At 47.3% G+C, this 24351-nt stretch overlaps 1 protein-coding gene across 2 annotated transcripts in view; it reads left to right on the top strand.

The window, feature by feature from the left end:
* Positions 1–22770, top strand: part of LOC144099035 (uncharacterized) — a 187983-nt gene extending 165213 nt beyond the window's left edge. For both annotated transcript variants that reach the window (XM_077632048.1, XM_077632049.1), the window contains exons 7-15: positions 5899–6009; positions 9094–9281; positions 11411–11565; positions 13637–13679; positions 15287–15473; positions 17066–17201; positions 19159–19222; positions 19760–20721; positions 20958–22770. In XM_077632048.1, the coding sequence (XP_077488174.1) occupies positions 5899–6009; positions 9094–9281; positions 11411–11565; positions 13637–13679; positions 15287–15473; positions 17066–17201; positions 19159–19207 (869 nt within the window). In that variant the 3' untranslated portion in view covers positions 19208–19222; positions 19760–20721; positions 20958–22770. The remainder of the gene's footprint in view (positions 1–5898; positions 6010–9093; positions 9282–11410; positions 11566–13636; positions 13680–15286; positions 15474–17065; positions 17202–19158; positions 19223–19759; positions 20722–20957) is intronic.
* The last annotated feature ends 1581 nt before the right edge of the window (positions 22771–24351 follow it).

Genomic DNA, 24351 nt, shown 5'->3' with positions numbered 1-24351 from the left:
CAGACGCTATGTTTCCTCAGAAAATTGCGATTTTGCAACGTGTTAATATTCGCGCGGATTCTCAGCGCATGTGTCTGTTCAACGCTAAACATCCTCCTTACCGCAGTGTTAGAACGTTGATCTATTCTAACCTCTTTCAGCACAAACGTCGATCTATCGGCTACTTTTCTCACACGGCCAGTTTGCCATTTCTAAAACAACGGACATCGGGAGACGGCACAGGGTCGCATTGTTCAAAATTTTCTTCAGCTGCAGGAGCAAAATATCGGCTGTAGAGTACGATTGGCACGTGACTGCCATGAACAGTAAAAGCATTCTGTTTCATGCCAGTTTCATGATCTTTCATTAAACGGTTAGTTATTCACAAAAACCCCATTGAAAATAACGTGCTGGTTGTATGCCGGGAGAACTGTAGATTATTACGTGTCCACGCAAAGACGCGAACGACGGCCAGAACAGAACGGCAACAGCTTCTAGAAGAGCTCGCAAACAGAACGTGCTCGTAGAAGTCGTGCGCTCTACGTTTAACGGGCCAAACAAACGCTGCACATTTTATATCCCAGCGGGAGCTCAAACGCTAATCCAAAGACAACACGCGACAGGAACAAAAAGTACAAAAAAAAAACGCCTACGCGCGTCGCTTCCGCAGTGGTGTTCAACTACGCGCGCTGGGTCATTATAATACGCGATCCAATCAAACACATTTGTTTGTCCCCCGTTTCCTTGGGATCAGATTTATTTCTTTCAAACTCCGCGGGCTTCCTAGGCGGTCGCGATGTTTGCTCGGAGTTTAACGAGAACAGCCTCGGCCTGCATTGACTCTGCTGTTTTTTTTTGTGATCTTTATTGTTTCTTCTTTTCTGAGCACAGCATGGCTTTTGCTATAACATTTCCCGCGAGGCAACGGCGAGCGACGGGCAGCCGATTCATTATGCAGCGCATAATGAATCTCTTGCACGAACAGTCTTCGTCTCCTTATTAATACTTTTAACGCGCTGCGCTGGTGCTCTGGACACTAAGCGAACACAAGAAAAAGGTTTAACGCGAACTAATTCATAGAAGACTTTCAAGTAAGCTTCGAGCGGCGCGTTTCTTGTTTTTTCTGTTGTTTTATTTTCATTCACATTTCTCTCTAGCTTTCTTTCATTTCTTTCCGATTTCTTCTTCGAGAAAACTTTTTCACGCAGCGTGGTCGAAGATGCATATCGACTGGTCGTTAGCAGCTTTAACTTTCCCTTTTCTTGCTGCCCGTAAGTAATGTTACGGGAGCATCGCAATATTGAATTTCCGCTTTTCCTAGTGAGAGTTTGTTTGCAGTGTCCATCCGTTTCTCGTTCAATACGCTGTTCTGGTGTCACGTGTTCCGGCGATATTCCCGCACGAAATTTCCTCCTTTTGATTGAACGGGTCGAAAACTGGCGCTTCCCTTTCGAATGAAGGAGTGAGAGACGACGAGGAGAAGGGTACGCGGGCAGGTCTCACCTCCGCTTCGTCCTCCGTTTGATCCTACACGAACGACGGCCTTCTGCCTCCTCCGACGGCTCCGGCGGTTCACGATTCTTTCATTTGTGGCAAACGGATTTCCCCTGTCGGCCGGACGCGGCATTGATTGTCGCTGCGGCCATGATGGCCGCTCTAATGCCCCTTTTTGGTTTATCGATATGTGCACTGTAGAAAAGAGCGTTGAAATAGAAAACAGAAGAAAGCAAGCGATGCACGTAGCGACAACGTCGTGAGCGCCATTTCACCACAGGGCCTTCCATTAGCGCGTCAGGGGCGCTGTACTCTCCATGCCTAAAACCGTGCAGTGACATGCAAGCTGTAGCTGGGTAAACTAATCAAAGGTCGAGCTCACAAAGGTTTGCGCGCGTAAGGGTGGTTCGGCATCGACTGCCCTACGTGTCCCGTCCAGTCACGAAGGTTGCAACTACGTGACAGCTTGGGCACTGGCCAGTCACAACCCGTTCTCACAAGGCCGCTTCACAAGTTTCATCTTTGGATTACAGGCGCGAAAACAGACAGACCACAAGGTAGATAAACGGGACGGAGCGCCTTTTTTTTTTTTCACAACAGCCGTGGAGATTCGGTGCTCAGGACAGCGGCTAATCATCAACTTTTTTCACGTGACCGGCGCAGTTGCGCCGTCCAATCACGACATCTCCGATAATACTTTAACCCAATCACAGGTAAATCGTAAGCCACCCTCACGTGGCCGGTGCGCTTCTCTTGTTCCAGTCGCAAAGCATGTGACGATTGGATAGAAAGGACGCCGGCTCATCACTAGCGTCTTTCACGTGACCGGCCCAGGTGCCCCGTCCAGTCACGGTGGCTGTGACAGTACGATTGCCAGAACTACGGTCAGTCACGAGCCGTTCTCACATTCGAGAACTGCTTTTCAAAAGCAATCCGTGATTAACTGAGGCCAGATCCGGCTTCGCCAATTCTGCACGGTTTTAGCGAAGCGGAGCGGAGAAGAGACACGAAGAAAGAAAGAGAGAAGCTTTCAATGGTGGGGCAAACGGCGCGGACGTTTTGTTGAGCTGAAAAAAGGCCCGATGACAAAAGATTTCTCCCGGCACAATAGACGTAGGACACAAAGTACCCATCGCCGGCTCTTCCGTCCTCGTTTGTTGTCTCTCCTTGCATTTTCTTTCAGAGCCGTAGCCTATATGGCGGTGTCCTGAAACAACGAAATCGTTATACCCCACTTTCGGCCGCAAAGGCCGTTGGAGCGTGAGTCTCCGCCGCGTTCGTGACGTAAGCGGCGCTTGATGCATAAAGCAAGAACTGCGCCGACTGCGCGTTTCTGCTTTCATGATGTTGCCGTTGCGTTTTTCGGCGTCAAACGCTTGTCAGCCGAATAAATCCCTGCACTAGTTCCACTTGGAAAGCTAGAATGGCAGACGGGGAATCCCTTTTTCATTTTTCTATTAGTTGAATTCTTTTTTCGAAAAACCTTGTCGTTCGGAATGAAAACACCCTAAGGCTGTGACTACAAATGAATTGCCGTAGCGACAGTCCGCGGGCTGATTCGGAAAGCCCATGAAATTTTTTTCGGAAATAGCTATAAATATGCGCTTCCAATGGTTTCCAATTTTTTTCCGAACATTGCTTGCATCAAGCTGTAGTGAGTGACCACAGACGTCTATTGTAGAAGCAGGGTTGTGTACTTGGTTCAGTCGGTATTAAATGAGTTCACCATTCTATATTATATTTTATATTTTATATTCTATATTATAATAGCTGTCAAAAAGCTAGCTATTCCGCGTTTATAAAGTCGAATTTTGCTTCCAGAGATTTTAATGAAAAGCACGTAGACAAATGCGGACATGGATTCTGGTTTTTCGACCTTTACCAGAAGCGCGATGTAACTACGTATGCTTCCTGTTGCTGTGAATTGGGGTGGAAATTTGCGCGTGCATTTCAACGTCCGCGCTTGAGCCATTCATATGGGTGAGCGTTCGAGGACTTTCATTTGTGTTTGTGAATAACTTATATGCACGCTGGGAACTGGCGCGCTGGAAAGTATACAAATAATCATGTTCTCATGCGCGATTGTTCAGTTCCTTGGCCATATTCCTTCTCATTTTATTTCCCCTGCGGTATGTATCCTTTCTGTGAAAAATTAATAGTTATTTGCACAAAACTGCCCCGTCCGTCATCATTAGCCAATAACAGCAGTGAGGGAGGGAGGGAGGGAGGGAGGGAGGGAGGGAGGGAGGGAGGGAGGGAGGGAGGGAGGGAGGGAGGGAGGGAACAAGCGGGCGGACAATTGAGTGAATGAATGAATGAATGAGTGAGCGATCAACGGGGTGTATGAACGAGTGAGTGCATGAATGAGCGGGGAAGCGATTAAATGAGTGACTGTATGAATGGGCGGGCGAGCGACCAAGCGCCTGGATAAACGAGTAAGCAACAGAATGAGTAGATAAGTGAGAGCGTGTAAGCGGGTTTGAGTTAATGAAAGGGTGAGTCAGCGGGCAAGTTGACTAAGCGGTAGCATAAATGACTGAGTGAGTCAGCAAGCTAGCTGACGAATGAATGAATGAATGAATGAATGAATGAATGAATGAATGAATGAATGAATGAATGAATGAATGAATGAATGAATGAATGAATGAATGAATGAATGAATGAGATAGTGGAAGATCGAGGGAACAAACGAATGGCTAGAAGAGTGAGTGAGTAAGCGAAGGCGCTGAATAATGGAGCCAGTCAAAGAGAGAGAGAGAGAGAGAGAGATAATCTTTACGTCCTTCTGCGCTTGTGTTTTGAGTTTTAGCGGAATCAAGAGGTGAGAAGAGAGGGAAATATTCGCCAAACGTGAAGTCTGGGAATCGATTTCTGATCGGTCTGCGGCAGTGCCGGTCAGGAAAACTGTGCAGGGAGGGGACTAGGTCGAAAGCGGGATCCGCCAGGCCAATTTCGGTTCGCTCAGCGGCCGAACAAAACGAGCCCATTGATCGTGGCTCAGCCGCCGCCGCCGCCTCTTATGAGCTAAGGTCTCGCCCATAAGAAGAGCCGCCCATTACGTCGCCCAGGCAACTCTTCTCTTCCACCATTCGTCTACTCGACAACCTGGCTCGATGCATGGCCGTGCCGTACATCTGCCGAAGGCGAGACAAGCTGACTTTTGAACTGCCGCCCGATCACTAATTGCCGCCTGGCTGCTCTATCACTTGCGACGCGAGATCAAAGGGAAGCTTAGTGCGGACTGTGCGGGCTCTCGAGATAATGTATTGCTCATCGCGTGCAGCCGCCGCTCCTCGAGAGGAGAAGACGAAGGAAAGGAGGAACGGAAGCGGAAGCGATGTACTGCGAAAGAAAGGAAGGAAGTAAGGGCTCCTGCCAGCGCACTCATGTTGGGCGAGGCCCAAGGACGGCCGCGAATGGGGCCGAGAGGCAGGAAAAGAGGTGCCACAGTTTTCACTTCACTGGTTGGTGTGCTGTGCGATGTCAGTGCACGTTAAAGATCCCAAGGTGGTCGAAATTATTCCGGAGCCCTCCACTACGGCACCTCTTCCTTTCTTCTTTCAATCCCTCCTTTATCTCTTCCCTTACGGCGCGGTTCGGGTGTCCGCCGATATATGAGACAGATGCTGCGCCATTTCCTCCCCCCCCCCAAAAAAAAAAAAACAATTGTTACATTACGGCGATTCAGACTGTAAACGAGAACAGGAAAGTCAGCAAGATTTTACCACGCTTGACGCAATCAACTGTTTCGATCAAACGCATCCGATCATGAGGTGAAACTAATGCGAGCCATTGAAAGAAATTGGTCATTGTCGAAAGTTCGGGCCACTGAGTAACAAGGACAGAGCAGAAGTAAAAATTACACGCGTACTTGGTGATTCGCAAGTCAAACGCTACTGTCAATGATATGGAGACATTTGGGTTCAGATATACAATGTCCAACTCTTGAAATACATTTGTACTTTGTCCTTCTCAGTGATAGTTTTAATCCGTCAGAATATTTTTTTCGTCCCTCCAAAACAACGCAGTGCAATAGAACCCACAACTGGAGTGAACACAAACAGGGACCCCATACTTAAACCTATCGCGGTCGACTACCGCATTGAATTTAGGCATTATTATGCTCTTGATCATCTTGATTGGTCAGCGCAGTCGCACCGGCTAATCGCTCATTTTTCTTGCGTTTGAGAACTTCTGATTGTTCAAAACCAACCGAAGCTTCTCGAACGCTACAGTTTTTAAGTGTGGTAGCTGACAGGTGTCCAGGAATGGGACTACAGGGGTTCGCTGTGTCCAGGCGAAAAGAGAGGTCCCCTGCAAATTTGCCGAAAGAGTAGTAAGGTCACTCACAAAGAGGACTTGTGCTTGAGCTAGTTTCCTTAGACTCGTGCGCTTAACCAGTACATGTACCGTTTTTCCTCGCAGGAACGCCGGCCGAAACATGTGGCCTGGAGGTAGGAGACATCATCATCACCATAAACGGCATCAGCGTGCTGGAGGCCTCTCATTCGGAGGTAGTTCGGATAGCCCACGCAGGTAAATGTCACCTCAGAATGCCTTTGCCTCAGGGGCAAAATGCCTGAAAAAAAAAATTTTGCTACAGGAAAGTTTGGTTTAGGGGGGTTTAACGTCCCAAAGCGATTCCGGCTATGGGGGACGCCGTAGTGAAGGGCTCCGGAAATTTCGACCACCTGGGGTCCTTTAACGTGCACTGACATAGCACAGTACACGGGCCTCTAGAATTTCGCCTCCATCGAAATTCGATCGCCGCGGCCGGGATCCAACCCGCGTCTTTCGGGTCAGCAGCCGACAACCATAACCACTCAGACACCGCGACGGCTCCTAGAGGAAGAAAATATGGATTCTTTATTCACAGTACAGGAGCACATCAGTCATTCAAGATAACGATTCGCGCAGTGTAGATTCCAGGGTACCAATTTATTTTTCAACAGTTTATGCGGTAAGTTGTTTACGTGTAGGTTCCGGCCAACACGTGGTTATCGTAGCCAAAATTCGGGGACACTTAAGCTCCGCCTTTAAGTATCTGAGGCGACCGCGGTTCCTCTTGCCCACGAAGACATGTATTCTGTTTCGCCTTTCACGGTCGTAGTCATTATGTGAAAGACCACATGACGTACATACAAAGCCCTGCTTTAACTAAGCCGTAGTAATGTGCCTGCATGGCGTGGCAGTAGCGTGCCTGACTTGCAAACCGAGGGACCGAGGGTCAGGGGTTTCTGATGCGCCGCTGGTGTGGCTGGCGCCATCTATGGGAGCCTCTTGTAATAAACGAACTTTTCGGTCACGCCGACGACAACGCCGACACCGGCTTTTCTGCGACACGGGGCCTTCACGCTTTCGCCTAAAAGAGGCGTCCGCGGTCGCTGGCTATCCCGTGCGCATAGCCCACGCCACGCGCATCGCGCTAGCTTCATTGTTATCAGGTGGGGCGCGCGGCTGCAGCAAGACGGCGAACGCCTCTAAAGGCTAAATTCTAGAATGACTGCATGGCGCGCCATCCTGCGCACCTGCCCAAGAGCAGCCACAGTGGTTATGATAGGGTAAAGGACGGATGCTCTCAGGACGCTGGCCCCAGACGCGCTGCGCGACAAGATACTCAAGTCTGTTCCGAAACACTTATTACAACATAACGTACTCGTTTCAACCCACCCATAAAGAAACACAATCATCGCACACTCATGTAAGGCAGTAGCATTCACTGCAAGTGCGACAATAACAAAATCACAAAGCGGGCCAGCTAGCTCTGATCATCCGCATAACCAGGGGCGTAATCGCCATCTGATTTATTTTAAGCGTACTTTCTCTAGTCCCAAAAAATAGTCTCCCTATCGACTTACAACAGCAAATTCAATATTGAAAGAACAAGATTGTTTTCTTAAATTTACATACTGTGGCCAATTATCGCAACCCCGTAATGCTGAAGATGATGAGGCGTCGACACATTGCATTTGCTTGTTTGTAAAAATACCCGGGTCACAACGAGATTGTGTTTATTGAATGGTACGGACTGAGACGAGGTGCCCCGTCCCGCTGTTTTCGAAAGTATGTAAGCAACGGCTGGCTTTCCCTAGGTCTGTAGCGCAAAGCACGTGAGGTCGAAGTGCCGGTGCGGGTGCTGGAGTCCTGGGCGCCGGTTTACCCTTATTGTTCGAACTTAACGAGGGTAAGCTAAAACTGATTCCAAGGCTTGAATTATAGTACCAGAACAGCACTGACCCACTGCTGTCGTGTTATCTTTATATATGAGTATCACTTAGCCAACATAGGTATATGACAAAATTAATATAGGTGCATTCTAAAATTCAAGCGCTGCAAAACAGCACAAGGAATAGGAGAACGACGGGAAATGCGCTTCTCCTTTTCTGTGTGCTGTCTTTGTTGCGCTTGAATTCTAGAAGCTATGCACCAACTTGCTTCGCTAAGCGTTTCACTAATATAAGTGCCACCTAAGATAACTCTAACCGTTGCCGTTTACTCTAGTAAGACACGTCAGAAGTAAAGCTGCCTCAACAGCTCGTGTACAACAAAGGAATCAGCAACAACAGTGACTACTGATACGAAAAGATTGCTGAGCCAGGCTGCCAAAGAACCGCGGCGATGAGCAGGACATCTCTTGCGTGCGTGTTGATGTATGGCATTCGCATCACCTGCAGGCTGTTTACATTGTTTACTTCCGCAAAAAGTCTTCGCATTCTTGAGGAAGCAGCTATTCCGGTCTTAAATCTGGGTCAAATGAAACATAAAGTATATTTAAGTAGTGCACCATTGTTTGTCTGTCATTTTCAGTTGGAAAGGCCACCAAACATGGTGCCAGTTTCGCAAATCTTGATGCTTAGATTGATGCGATATGAAACTCCTTCATCTAAACAAATCGTGTTTAAAAAAAGCCTAACAAACCGGATAAAACTAAACATTTATTTTTTTTACGATTCAAACTGCATTCTACTCCAGAAAAGTAGTTCCGGTCCAGCCGCAACTGCACACGAACCACCAGCACCCTTCCAAAATAAATATCCAATAACTTGTCGCAAAGTTGCCCTCAATTCTTAAAAGAATTCTAGAAAGAAGCTAGCTACCCAGGAACCTCTGCGTTGCGCGTACAGCAAATTAAAATTGGTTTTTGCGGAAAGGAAATGGCGCGGTTACTGTCTCATATCTCGCTGGACACCTTAACCACGCCGTAAGAGAAGGGATAAAGGAGGGAGTGAAAGAAGAAAAATTGGTACTGTAAAAGGGGCTCCGGAGTAATTTCGACCACCTGGGGATCTTTAACGTGCACTGACATAGCACAGCTCACGGGCGCCTTTTGCATTTCGCCTCCATCGAAACGCGGTCGATGTGTGGGAAACATGCGCTTGGAAGACGAGAAGAAGGAGGTTATGAAGAGACGAAAGGCGTGAGAGCTGGCTCACTCCGAGTATACACCGTAACCGCGTATAAATGAAGGGAGTGAAAAGAGGGAAAGAGGAAGAAGTGCGCGTAATGGATTAATCTAATCTGCTTGTCCCGTGGACTGTACGTGGTATCGTAGCCGACTATACGCCTGCCCTGCGCTCACCCCCGAGGGCAGTTAACTCACAACTTGTGCGGCGCGCGCAGGCACGGAGGTGCTGGTGATGGAGCTGGCGCGCACCTGCCACGTGCTGACACCCAAGGTGAAGGAGCACCCGCCCATCATGTGGGGCTACCTGCAGCGACTCAGCAGCGGGGGTCGCACCAAGCGCTGGTGCCGACGCTGGTTCGTGCTCAAACCCGACAACCGCCTCTACTGGTACAAGAACGAGCGCGTAAGAACCGCCTTATCCTTCCTATCTCCACTGCTCCCTCTCGTGGCCCACACATTTCTACCCGTGCCGGTCTTTTAAATTATAGCTATTTTACGTTGCGCTTTCTCGTTTACATGGGGACTTTGAAGGGGCGAGTCATTTATAGCAGACACGAAGCGCGCAGAAAACACAACGAGTGCAGACGACAGCGGTTGTCTGTCGTTTGCACTCTTCGTTTTGTTTTCTGCGCATTTTGTGTCAAGCATGGATTACCAACTAGCCCGAACCAACACATTATTATGATACATTGCAGAGACGCTTGCCGAAAATACACAGCAAAACTGTAGAATTTATGCGACGGACCGTATAATTTTGGTTTAGAAAATGCTGGAGAGTGCAGCCAGAAGTATTTGAATTAGACAGGCTATCTTGCTGTTCCTTGATCAGGAATATTGCCATTCTGATTTGCGAGTTAGAAAACATATATCTTTCGCACAACAAAACTGGCTTCTCCGCAGCAAAAGTATAAATGCAGCAAAACACTCTTTACAGGCAGCTGTACTAGAGTGCTTTGAGTTTTAGCGAGAATAGAGCAAAGAACAATACGAACAAGGAAAAGAAAAAGTTACTAGCTCGCCACTTGAATTACAAGAAAGAAATTTTTTGACCTGCACTAGCAGCGGGAAAATTATAGTAAACTTAAACTAACTTTCCTATAGACGCAAAACGCCAACAAACGCTTTGAGTAAGAGTGTGAATGCATAATTTGTCTTAAATTGCGGATACAAACCAAGTGATGCTTTAGTAATTAACGACCAGTTGAGGAATAATTAACTGAAACGAGATAAAACTAAAACGGCATGTTCACAAAATCAATCGATTATGCCGCTCTATAGTATCATAAGCGTCAACTGAAACGCGAACATGCGAACTGTTATGCCAACGCAAGAACACGAAAATATTAGCTGCTGGAGACGAAATACAGGCGAGGCCCGTTAACCTTTCTACGCAACGGTCTTTGCGACATAAAAGAAAAAATTAAGAAGCGTTACAATTCAGCCATTTTCAAACAAAATCTCAATTAGTTGCCTGCACTTCAACTGATTTGTTCTCGTTTCATTTTAAGCTAACAGTACATGAATTTAATTCTAGTGATGGGAAGCAAATATTTTGGTCATTAATATCTTGCGCATTGGTGCTAGTTTTCTGGTTAATGAACGGATAAAAGATGCGGACCTGTTGCACTGTGGAGCATGTATTTCCAGGTAAAAGGCAAAGTCGCTGGTGACACGCAATTATCGTCACGGTAAAACGCGAACTACATAAAACTTCGCAGGTGTGGCATCGTCAGCGTATGAATGAACTCTCATTCACAGCATGTCACCGACTCATTGCAGTCATACCGCTCCCCCCCCCCCTTTTTTTTTGCATCATGTAACTGCCAGAACCTCATGAACTTGTGGTGTTTTTTTAATATTTAGAGCTCAGAAATCGCGACAGAGAAAAGACAACAATGGAAATGAGTGGACAGTTTTGTGGATGGAGGATGTGGATGAGAGAAGAATATCTTTGTCGCTCGCAAGACAGATCGGAAATATCCGGCTACGCCCCGGCATCCTTCCTTTGCCTCAATGGGCTCATCCGGTTGATCAGTGGCGCTAAAAGATTCTTTATGAACCACGTACTCGCGGACGCAGTCGCTTCATTTATAGGTATGAAGCGAAGCTTCATTTGCGCACCTGTGTTGGTTTCTTGCTTCTTAGCGCTCCGTGTTTCGCTTGTCTTCCTGTTTCGCCCAAACTCATCCCCATCCTCCTTCCTCTTCTGCTTGGCAATTTTTGCTGTTTAGTAGGCCGGCTTCCTTAGAGGTCATTAACGAGCTCATTTGTGGGCTAGGCTAATGATCTAGAAATCCGAGGTCCTATCCCGGGCAAAAGCTCGCGTATGTCGATTAGGGTGAGAAGCATTAGCAAAGAAATAGAGAAAAAGAAAAGTTTCTGCACATGCCGATAGCAAATTTCGCATTGCATGACAGAAGGTAGTTTGTGCATAGACCACAGCGGGTCAGTAACCTTCATTACTACGTAGCGCTCAGCAAAATCCTCCCGCACAATGCACTGCGTGATCTCTTCTCCATGCCTGGCGCTCAGGCCTGCGAGCTGGTGGGCGCCGTGATGCTGGAGGCCGTGTCGGTGAGCCGCGTCGTCGAGGCCGGGGCTGAGCACGCATTCAAGGTCGTCAAATCACCGGGGACCACATCCAACGCCATCTACTTCGCGGCCGACGACGAAGAGGCTGCCGGAAGGCACGTGCCGCCTCATCCTCCAATCCCTGATTCCCAGTCTCCTCTTACCCTCTACGCTGGCATGACACTGGAAACGGTGTCATCTTGTCCCAACACGAATCGCAGTGCCCCTTTGCCGTTCTGTCCCTCTTCATCAATTGTTAACTCGGCGCTCTTCAAGCCTGTATTTTTCTTATTTCCTGTTTCCGGTTTTGTTGCTTTCGTTTTCTTTTCCCCTTCCTTCTTCTTGAGATTCCTTCCGGTTCTCTGTGGTGGAGAAGGACAGTAATCTATTCAGGAATCAGCATCGAAATGCTTTTTTTTTTGTGCACGTCTACATTTGCTAACCACACAGTCTTATTCTCTCTAATCTTGCCCATAATTGTTATACTTTATCACTTTAGATTATAAGGCTATAGTTTTATACCCTCTTCTTGTAATCACCCTTTCATCTTCTCGGTTCCTTTCGTTTATTTACGCTACAAAGAAGAAAATCACGAAGAAACCGAAGTCTCTGCTCTTGCCTCATTACCTACTTTATTTGTCGACTTATTTCCTCGAAAACCTGCTTCTTCTAAACGCATATCTGAACACTCACCATCAAAAACCTTGCTAACAGCTCCCCAGCCATCTCTAAACCAAGCAATGGCTGTTCAACTCGATACTCTCCTTGTTTAGCATGATCCACACTTCTGTACATTACTCAGTGCACACCTCAGTTTCCGGCCCACATTTGCATTCATATCTTCCTGTGCCTTCGTGGTATGACGGTATGCTTCAGCGGACCGACTTTCCCGAAAAACTGCGCGCACAGTGACTAGACGAATTACCTCGTTTTCAACAATAGCGCACGTTATTTTCTATATTCTTGTGTTGGAGTGGTGTTATCTTTGGTTTTGCCTTGAATCTTCATGTCACAATCTCAACCAAAACAAACAAAGCAAACGCATAAGACTCATGCTGCGAAGCAATCGGTCTTTCCATTCTTTCCCGGGTTGCTTTCAAGTCAAACTGCGCCAAATAGTTCCATAGGCTGTCCGCTTGCAAAGCTTCGAAATGGTTGCATGAGGCAGAAGTACGGCTCTACGGAATAAGTCTGCTTTCAAAATCAACTGTTTCCCGCAGTTAAACGTCGTGAAACCAAAAAAGTGATAATGCAAAAAGGTAAAAGATCTAAAAGGAAAAGAATCTGCATTCATTATCGCGTTTTAACTAACGATGTATGTTCCTGGTCACGCCGTTAAAAAAGAATCACACTGAACCGTGTTCTCTTGCAACTGAATTGCTCCTTTATTGCATGGAATGTCAGCGCAGCCCACGGCGCCTAGCGATGTACTGTATACACTCAACAAAGGGCCGGCCCCTTTTTTCGCAATTATTGCAGTTTGCGGCTCTTACACGAAAGCAGCATTTTTCAGTTCTACTTTTCAACTTTATTCCGGGAAAACTACAATATTGTGCCATGCAGTCTGATACTGCAACCGGCACCCAGATGCAGGTACCTTGAAGTTTCTTCATCGCTATCGCTGTATCAGCTGCTCGAACCCGGCTCTTCACCTCCCTTGTTAAGAAAGTCGTCTTTGGTTCCTGTCACTTCATTCTAAACTCCTGCAACTTTAAAATATTCTTACAGTGTCCGGGAACACCATACGCTACTAATTCAAAATCCACAAGGAGACGAGCTGCAGTGAGGGTCTCCTGAGCCGTACTATCTACATCACTTAGTGGTCAGCCGTTGCCACCCACTCCCTCCTAGTACAGGAGACTGAATTCAACTTTATACGGCACACACCTGTACAGCAGTGCACGCTGGAAGATGATAGTAAAGATAGCAGCCCCTGGCTGTCGTAATCTGTAATCTTGCAGGTCCTCCTGAAGCGTGCCACGCAAATAAATCTAAACACAGGTAAAATTCTTTGCTCCCAAGTTAGTGGAAGAGACCCACACATGAGCGCGGCTCTTATTAGAGTGTGTGTGGTATATTTTTCATCTTTGAATACTTCTAGCAATTCTCTTTTCTTCGGCCCTTTCCTGAAGTGAAATATACGCAAAAAATAATAATTGTACTACGATGCCATTTTTCATTCCGCAGATGGATCAGTGCCTTGAACCAAGTCGCCTGCATCGCATCAAGGGTGAGTTATAGGATGGCTTAGCAAGAGGATGATTACTCGCTGGCCATGCCTAAACCATCCGGAAATGAAAACGCCCTCCACGCGAATTGTTATTTCTCTATATAAACTTTTTAAAACAAACTAAGGACACCATATCTAGGTGTTCGTTACGTTTGATGTTCTAATTAAACGGAAAGGTGTTTCGTGTTCATTATATAAATTAGCGGGTTTCTTCCTTGCCATCTCTTCCATTAGATCAATAATATCTTGAAAACGCTCTGCCAAATGAAAGTAGTAGGTACTCTCTCGTTTCGGACCACGTGTAAAGGCATCTCCGAATATAATCCACAACAAAAGAGCGGTTTCTAAGCAGGCGCAGTGTTTTTTTTTCTTAGTTCTTGGAAGTACTGCATTTGCCTCAGTTTTGTAGCCACGAATTCATTATCTGAAGCTGCTCGCTGTGCTCAAAAAGCGTTGCTTGGGCAGTTGAAAGACTGAATCATTGGTCGCCCACGTAGTTGAGACCACGGCACCATCTCGAAATTCATTTTCTCACATAAAAGTAATTGTTTATGCTTTGGTCCCAGATTTTACCATTGACCGTTTTGTAGCCACAGCATTTGAGTAAAAGAAGAGGAGGTAATACTATTTCTCTTATCGGTGTTTATCGTAGCAAGAATCTCCGCCAGAACTCCCGTTAGACTTCGGTTTCCTGCCATGCGGACGACGTATCATGAAACAACTCCGATTACTGGCCACGTTATAGCCAAGGATGACTAAACGTCAGGCGAAAAGACGAAATAAGTACACTTTCCGAGATAAAGTGGCCGTGGGTGGTGTGGGACGGCGATAATTGGTGACGATGATGGTGTCGACGACTATTATGGGGACGGTTGACAATACAGTAACTGGCCACGCTGCATTATATAATGGTGCCGTATCGTTGATGATTTGGGAGGTGACGCCGATACGCGATAAATATGTGGGCAATGGCAATAAGCGTCACTAAATCCTTAAACTAACCATAACGAACAAAATAAATGTGTCATGGAGGGAGAGGAAGAAGCAGCACCAAACAGTGTTGCCAAATAGAAGGTGACCATTCGAGTATGAAAAAGAAACGAGGGTGATTTAAAACGAGAAATCGGGCCACTCGTGTTGTGCTGTCCTTGCCACCATCGCGGACAACGCGGACACTCTCCAAAAAAAAAGACGTTGCTTAGTTAAGTGAAGGTGTCTGTCGGTAAAGAGAACAAGCACAGAGTTTTCCACCGGTCAGTTTTAATGTTAACTCATTCAGATGCTGCGTAAAAGTGTCACTGTCCAGTATCAGCAGTCTGTAGTAATTTTTTTAGTTTAGTATATTATCATCGATTTAAAGTATTCTATTGCTATCAGTTCTCACATTTCGAGTATTATTGTCTCCAGCATTATGTTTTTTTTTCTTGTTGTTTGCCTATCGAAAAGTATTTCTTGTTCAGATTTTATGTTGACGCCCCCCCCCCCCTCCCCACTTTACAGAATGCCCCATGTGGCTTGTACCCTGTTCCACCTAAATAATAAGCACACACTAGCGTATGCGCCTTGAACGGACCTGGGGTTTGTTTCATTGAGTGCGGCGTGCGCAGGGTGCTTCGTACATGGACACGGTGGTGAGCAACATGCACGCCCCGTGCGGCTCCCTGGTGGACCCCGACTGTCAGGGCTACCTATGCAAGCTCAGCCAGCAGTGGAAGTCGTGGAGGAAGAGGTTCCTCGTGCTCAAGGATGCCTGCCTCTACTTCTACAAGGACCGGAACGCACCAGTCGCCGTCGGTGAGTGCCGCGGGGAGACAACCCCGAACAGGGAAGGAAATTCAGTCTCGCCCAGGGGACGCCGGCAGTATGTGTTCCGCTGTCTGCTTCGTTCAGTTTCACGTTTTCAATCCCCAAAGGCGAATGTCAGCTTGCGCATGCAGCTCTCCTTTTCTGTGCACAATTTCTAAACTGAGCAGCCGACTGTATGGCTCACTGGCCAGCGTATTTCTATTCCGTCAACTATACAGTGCATCAACTGCTGGTCTTGTGTGCTGGCTAGTCTGAAAGCATTTCAAATGGCGACTCTCGCTTCAAAACCCCTCATAATGCGACCTGTATGCGAGGTAACATGCACCGCGACGCGATATAGTAAATTATTTGTGAAGTGGAGTAATTGCTTCTTCAAATAAAAAAAAATTGACGAGTAAAATTGCTTTGTATTCAGTGGCTTAAGCAGCGATTTTCACTCGCATCTCAGAATTCACCCTAAAAGGCAACATCATTCCGAGGCGAGAATGACAAATGGTTTGCGTGATGTAAAAAAAAAAATGGAAACGAATAAAGGTGTCCAGTAACAATGGAAGTCGAACTGCTACCTTGTGCATTCTGAAGCAGCACTGTAATTCATTGCGCCGCAGAAGCAACGGAAACCTGCGGCATTAATTGTGCGCTTAACCCGTTCTCATAAATTATCTATATTCCACTAGGTGACGCAGCTGAATTGGCGCGCTTTGCCGTTGACGGTTCGGAAACACGCCACTGGCCACCATCAAGCACCAGGAGCAGTGCGTGCGTGCGTGCGTGTGTGCACACACGAGAGAGAGAGAGAGAAAAAAAACTAGAGAGAGAGAGAGATTAATAATTAAAGGAAAGGGCGATTGGTACTGAATGGGTGGTTCAGCTCGTGCGTGAACGAACAAAGGGGAAGAAAGTGGTAATCAGGCGCTCTAAGAAGTGTCAGTGAACGTGTAAGGAAAAACTGCTGATGGTTTAGCTTCGGTTAAACCTAGTGTGTATGCGATAGCTTCATACACATGGTTACACGTCATAAAGCTTTTTATTCAGCAGAAGGTGTTTCCTTGGTTTTAGCTATGAAGACACTGCGGGGATTCGTGAAGAAGTTCGTAGCTACTGCGCATGCGTGACGTGCGCAACGAGGCTGCGGAGTCGGCAGCGGTGACGGCGCAACTCTGACGTCGCACGTGTTGCACCTGTTGCTCGGTGCATGCGCAATAACGGCTTCGGCTCGGCCCGGTGACCATGTCTTTTATTGGCGTAGTGAACCTATCGCTTCAAAACAGATTAAGTGAGAAATAAGGTGGCCGGGAAGCGAGTAATGGGTGAGCAACCCAACTAGCGAGTGACAGTGCGGCACGGCAAACGAATTATCCGCGAACCACTGACTGCCAATGACTGCAACAGCCATTATGTGAACCAGTCTGAATAACCCCGTTCAAGTTATTCAACGCAACGAGTGGGAAATGAGCAAGTCCCTCGGCTAAGTGATGCATAATAACAGAGCCCGAAATTCACCGAGCCATCACTCTGATCCGTGCCAGTAACAGCTAGCATGATGTCTAAGCATAGCGTGCTTTTCTTTTCCCTTGCAGGCGCATTTCTTCTCCACGGGTATCGCGTGCAAAGCTGCTCCATGACCGGCAAGAAGAACACTTTCGAAGCGATACCCCCCGAGCCTCTGATGCGGCACCTGCGATTTCTTGCCGACACCGAAACCGAGAAGAAACGGTGAGCATGACGCTAGCCTGCATCACCCGATTATTCGAGGGGCCCTGAGCCAACGTAGCCTACCCTCAATCATCATCGTAATCAGCGTGACTACACCCACTGCAGGGCAAAAGCATCTCCATATTTCTGCAATTAACCATGTCATGCGCCAGCAACGGCCACTCTATTCCCGCAAACTTGTTAATCTCATCCGCCCACCTAACTTTCTGCCGCCCCCTGCTATGCTTTCCTTCCCATAGAATCCAGTCTGTCACCCTTAAGAAGCACTGATTATCTTGCCTTCGCATTACATTCCCTGCCCAAGTTCATTTCTTCCTCTTGATTTCGTCTATGATGTCATTAACCCGCGTCTGATCCCTGACCCACTCTGCCCTCTTCCTGTTTCTTAACGTTACAGCTATCTTTTTTCTTCCCATAGAACGCTGCGCTGTAATGCATACGCAGAGAGCCCATAAATCCCGAATGTAATCCCGAGGGAATATTTTCGTCAACTGGATACAGGAGCAGCAGAATTAAATTACATTGTCCAGATTAGCTTGGCTGTGTTTTTTTTTTCCTTAACTAGAATTTAATCCCGCTTTCCGACGAGTTGCGCCCTAGGAAGCACCACTACATTTACCGAGGTAGAGGCCAACGGCGCTACCCACGGTGACCAGACTCCCACTACTACCTTGCGAGCGCTCCCTTCTGCCCCACCTTTTGTAAAGGAAAGCTGCAATATTAGGTAACGATGACGTATAGAGGCCGTAGAACAAGAAGACCTTACTTTTCGCTCCGTTTGCGAGCCCGTTGCAAACTGTTATTCAGACAATCCATAGACATTCTGTGGAGAGTTTATAGATTGTCCCGTCGATTTCAAAAGGCCAAAGTGCCGCGTAAGAATTTTACCTAACCTGGCATGTTTGATGACGGCGCCGTCTAGCGGTTACGCTTGAAAACTCTCCCAGCTTAAGGAAGGGAAGTGAAAAGAGCAGGTAGAGAAGGTTCGGGGCTCCCTAGATATCCTTAGCATCTGTAGAGCTCCTCAGCTCGGTCACCCAGTACCCCAATTACAAGCGCAGAGAGGTCAACGGTTCGAAAAGGCGTAATGTATACTTGGGAAGGCAGATATTGTTCGGGCTGTTCACGGCATCATGGTTTTATCCTGGTCACGTCGTCATGTGGTTCCCTGTACGTGCATAAATTCCTTGAAAGAAGCCGCAAAGTTCTTGTAGCTCTTTTGTTTTCTTTTAACTGTCCTATTCTCATGATGTTGTTAGCATCTGTCCTAATTACGCTTCAAAGCTGTGAGGCTTCACTAAAGCATAGGCAAAATACTCATTTTGACCATCAATTGTTCCACATAATGTAACTTCTCTTTCTTATCGTTCTGCACTCGGAAATGAAAAAAAAAAGATATGAAGAACTTCTTAGATCCTGGAAGTGCTTTTCTGTAAAGCAGCTAGGCTCAGGCCTCGAGGAGAAGACAAGACGGCGGGCTATAGCCGTCAAGACCTTGACGTTTTTTTTTTCAGCGCGGATCGCGTCGTGAAAAACGCGTTCATATCCCATCAGTGCGAAACTAATCACCTGAAGAAGCGCGCCAAAAATAAGACGCCGCTACGCCCAGCGGAGGTCAGTGATAAATTGCTTTCGCGAGGAGCACCGACAATGATTAAGACGAGCTCTCTTGCTTTTTAGCTACGAAACCAAGAAGAAGCGCTCCTGCCGTGTACTCCTCTGACTTTTCTTACCTTACTTTTGCGCTCCGAGGGAACGAGAAATTTCTCGTTTAAATTTAAACGCGCCTTCATACCGAGGCTTTCGCATTTCCCGTACCTACCCTGCTCGATCATATCGGCGAAACAGGAACGTGTTTCGCGAGATTAAGTGTACCGCGATCCTTAATCGTACCGTTGGCATAACATCGAGGGTATGGAGTAGTACTGAACTTACGATTGATCACTTTATTTTTCAGGTGGCTGGCATCGATGGAGTACTCGATCGACCGGTGGATAAAAGTTTGATGGTAGCTTAAAAATGTAAGCATAGCCCTCTCTGGCCGAGGCTTCGATTTGATATGATAATTATTTCATGGAAGTTGTGCCAGTGTTGATTGTTCAACAGCACCAGCTAACAGCGTTTGTGCATAAATAGACACTTCGTGAGTGCTAGTTTCGCTGGTTAAAGCTGCCTTCATTTAAATTAATCTCAGTCGATTGACAGCCAGATATGTGATGCAGCGGAAATGCTTAGGCGCATCTACTCAGGATGGCACCGCGCTGCGACGTTCAATTATGCTTGGCATGCCAGTTAACTGATGTGTTGTTGCTAGGCTGAGCATGGTTTAACTCGCTTATTGACCAATAGCACGCCAGGTTCCGTTATCGAAGCGCTACTTCCAAGTCAGTGTTAAATTCCGCACTACATTTCATGGCTATTTCCCTGACATCAATATCTCGCAGGCAACGTCAGTAAAAATAATTGTTAACGGCAAGTTCTGGTGCTTAATTGACGTATCAGTTCCTAACAGGCCTACGGTCAATCATGAATGTCGATGTTTATTTCTGACTTTGCAGAGCTGAATTGTGCCAAAGCAGCTTCAAAACTGGACTTCTCCAATCCACGACTCAGGACACGAGGACGGGAGACAATACGCACGGCGCCTGTAGCGTCCGCAGTCACGTTGGTCGAAGTGAGAACTAAGGACCAACAAGGAGAAGACGGAAGAAAAAAAAAGCAAAGAAGCGCTGCACATATCTCGATTGGAAATCGGAATCTTGTCGCACGAACAAGGACACTGAGGGGAAGACCCTCGCACAGGGCATCTTCCCCGCAACCAGACACACTACGAGCCTCGGCGAAGTTGATTTAGCGCAGTTTGTTGTGCGCAGTGCGACGCAGTGTTGTGTTGAGACGTCGTCGTCATCGTTACAAGCTATAAGACATTACTACTACCACCACCACTACTACTACTACTTAGGCATCTTGAAATTGAGCGCCTCCGAGCGCGCTCTCGTTTTGACAGTTGTGCATCGTTGTCGTCTCTCCTCTGCCGTTGGCTCGACCAGCGACGCGTGCCAAAAAGGTAGCAGACGCGCGTCGCCGCCTCACGCGCTCACAGTTCGGCGTGTCCATAGACTTCGATGGCCCCTATCTCTCTCCACTTGACCGAATGACGGCTGCTCCAGCGCACTTGAAGCCTCCGCGCGCGTGCCCAAGGTAGATTAGCCTTCGTTACTCTCTTTATCCGAGGAGAGATAAGTGAAACAGCGATATCTTACTTCAGGGTAAGCGTAAGCGCACATTTTTCATCGGATATACTGCGTCCCTGGACACTCGATTATCTATAATTTCAAGCACAGCCGGCGATAGCAGTGCCATCCAGCCGTTACGAACAGGTCTAAAAAGGATCGTACATCACAAGCTCCGAATAGCTGCCACTTCCAAACCCTTAGTTCTTTCATTTCTTTGAATCCTGTTAGCCATTCGCCCCGACGCGGCGTGAACTTTCTTTTTTTAGTATTAGTACCGAGTACCTGTACAGTACTCACGGATTGAAATAGGACATTCGGAGCGCGTGGCCGTCGCTTCATGGAGCGCCGCCCGTAGACGCTCATGGAACCAAGGTGGTGCATTGTGGTATGGCGTGAGAGGGAGAACATCTACAAAGCAGAATTGTTCCTTCCAGTAGCCAATCAGCTGGCCTGTGGTTTACCACATGCCTGCGTGGCACTGCAAGGCTAGCGCTCCGAATGTCCTATTTCAATCCGTGAGTACTGTACGTTTATGCTGACTTACACATTTTTCAGCGTGTGTGTGTGTGTAGAGTACAATCTAGGCTACAGTTCCGGTGGTGCTTGAGATCGAAATTCATGAGAAAATTTTGAGCTGCGAGGCTAATGGCAGCTCTTAGTGTGATTTGTAAATAAGCTTCCCGGACGTGTGCTACCGGAGGTAGAGGGAACGGTGAAACGGAAACAAATATACGAGGCGGCCGATGGGAGCTCAGAAAAGCTGCAGTGAATGCTACTGACGTCAGCGGAGCCTATAAAAGGAGAACTGCTGCAGCGTCTGCATGCCGCATCGTTAACATCAACATGGCTTCAGCGGATTGTATTAAAAGGGGGGTAAACCTAACCGGACCCGACCGTGTTTACATGTATTTTCACCCAGCAGATCGAGCAGATGAACTTTAACCATGCAGGCGACTTGACCTGTACTCGCCTTGACACCAGCTTGGCCCGACCTGGCCGCGGTTACTTGATCTTGACACGCCCAACAAACCGATTCGACACGTTATTGTCAAATTCTTGTAAACGTCGCTTGCTTTACATTTTCATTAAGACAAGGATAAAAAGCCGAGATCATTACGGCCAAGACTTAAGTAGTACACGTAATGAGACATACCACGCCACCACGACCATCCGTGCTGCGCAATAGAGACCCGATCGATCTTCGTCAAATAGTTAAGGTGTCGACTAAGCGATCTCCTTGTTTCGCGGGTCGATTATTAAGGTGAGCTCAAATTTCCAAGCCGCTTCAGTTTCTCATTTTTACATCATCTTGACAGCAGAACAAGATTGAAGTACCAATAAAAGCATAAGTAATAAACGCTTTAAAATGCAGCTTTCGAGCGAGATCATCAGAGGCAATTGAAAATGCCGTTCTCGCTCAGTACCTCCTGTCCGACACAGCCTATCCTTAATCTAACAACATCGTCTCTCCAAGCTTTCTACAAGTTGTAGTCTGAGAACAGCTGTGACGTCGCAGCTGCACAATGTTTCAGAGAAGCAAAAGCAAGCAGAATCTTAAAAGCGAGACCATCATGCCAAACTATAAAAGCAGCATCATACGAACAACATTTATCAAGTGCCAAAGAAAAATGACGAACAACGCTTCTCCAAACGTGAACAAATTAAATACAGCTGGTTTTAGTACAACTGCACACTGACTCAATTGCATGGGTAGGTCGTTGGGCTACTAGTGGCATCTCAATAAATCCTGGGTTAAAGTTTAGCGACACAGCCGTATTTAAATAACACTCTTTCAGTTGCCGCTGAACCTGAGGTGTTAAGCGTTCAGAAAGAGCGAAGAAAATAGAAAACCTGCCGCGATCCAGTTTCCGGCATCAAAGAGGCCGTGTGTGTTTTTCATGCCGACGAAATTTTAGTACCGGAATCTTCTCGAGTTTTGGCGCCGTTGAATTATGTAATAAATTGCGCACATATTAACCAATGCTAGTTTTACTGCCGATCCTACTAAATGTTTGGCTGATGCTGCTCGGATCGTTAACGAACATATGCGCCCCTGTCTTGCGCCCTTTGGCACATGGTTCAATCCACCGACCTAAAGGGTTCAATCAGCTGCGTAAACGTGGGCTTCAATCGCGCTGGAGCCGCGAGTTAAACGTTCCCTGCATGGATGAGCGAAACGCCAATTCAGATATACTCTACTATTAATAACCAAGGTCCGCTGTACAAGACATAATTATATACTTATAGATAACTTCCGAGTCACAATTTCTTATTAATTTCATAAGTAACACCATTTTCCGATAAAAAGTTGTTGAATAAACGACATAGTGAAAATCTCGATTCCACGGCTCACTCTATTCACCAAAGAGGTGACACTAGTTCATAAATATATTGAGCAGCCACATAATTCAGCACTGACGCACCAGTCATGTTGCATGGCGTGGTTCGTGTAAGCTTTTTAGTTCAAACTTAGCCCTCCCTGTATGCCTGCCGGCAGGAACGACTTCGATCCGGAGCGCCCTCAAGTAGACCGCCGGACATGGAAGATGTGGATGTGGAAGATGTCGATATAAGGGCTCCACCACAGGACCTTTCTGAACTTCCTTCTGGAATCCGGCGAATATCTATATCTGGAGGATGCTACTTTAGGCCAAAATGTGTTCGGTGCATCTTAACCTTTGTTGCTTTTGTGGCATAAAACTGGATATGAGTAACTTTAGGCCGGAAGACATGCTGTCGCGATTTAAAAAAAAGGAAACGATGCGACGTGCTTTTGAGCCCCTCTGGCATCTTTCCTGCAAACCTCTCCAGTCATTGTTGTAGTTCGCCTCTGATGACCTGGCACAAGCTCACGGGGGGAATGCCCTTCTTCTTTCTCCACACATCTCCTTTACTTGCATGCTTCGGCTTTCATCTATGCTTAGGGTGCCTTGATGTCCGCTCGCCTTCACTTTCAGGGTGGGGACACCCTTTGCACCACCCCGCGCCGCCGTTTCCCCTCGCAGCGGTATATTGGGTCCCAAGCACCGGTCGCGTACTGCGCGCTACGCGTGTGGCGTGGTTTGTATGCGGTTTCGTGGCGGCTGAAATAATTCGACTGAACTGGAAATAGGCAGTGCATACTTGTTTCTCTCGTGGCAATAATAGCCTGAAACTTTTGAGCGTACAGTCGCTCTAACTGCACGGCAGTCGAAAAGTTTGACGGGCTGCTGTGTCGCCCACTCACTTCTTGCATTGAAAAGGGACAGCGGTTATTTAGTGTTCCTTCGTAGTTGCAACTTAGAAGTAGGAGGAAGAGGAGGAGGAAAGGCGGGGAGGTTAACCAGACGAATAGCCGGTTTGCTACCCTGCACGGGGGAAAGGGGTGAGGGGAGAAAAAGATGAAGGAGAAAAGACACTTGAAGGAAATTAAAGTCACTCTGTAAAGTCACAGCGTTCAGTAACGTCACAGCCTTTCGTGCAGGCCAGAAGTCTTCAAAAAGCGGAGCAGTGCCTTGGAGGTCTTCACCGCCGACGATCGCCGCGGCCAGTGGCCGAGAATCTTCGTTTCCGTCAGTGGGCGCAGGTGCACGGCAGAGAGACTGTCTTTCGGCGCTGTAGGCAGAGCATTCACAAAGAATGTGGGCTATAGTCTCATCACACCCGCAGATGGCACATGCACGGCTGTCAGCCATACCCATTAAGAAGGAGTAGTGCTTGGTGAAAGCTACACCAAGCCACAGGCGACACAACAAAGTTGCTTCACGTCGGCCAGATGGGACCCAAAGCATATGATCTGGGTCTAAGGTTTCTAAATGCGAATGCGAGAATTGGTCTGAATTCCATGCAACAAGCGTGATGTCCCGCGACAGTGGTCTAAGTCTACCCGCTGTGTCGGCTCTCGAGATAAGGAAGGACACACAATCACCCTCATG

Source organism: Amblyomma americanum, chromosome 7 (genome assembly GCF_052857255.1).
Source record: "Amblyomma americanum isolate KBUSLIRL-KWMA chromosome 7, ASM5285725v1, whole genome shotgun sequence".
NCBI lineage: Eukaryota > Metazoa > Arthropoda > Arachnida > Ixodida > Ixodidae > Amblyomma > Amblyomma americanum.
The sequence above is the reverse complement of the archived record's forward strand: the minus strand, read 5'-3'. Positions and strand labels throughout refer to the sequence as shown.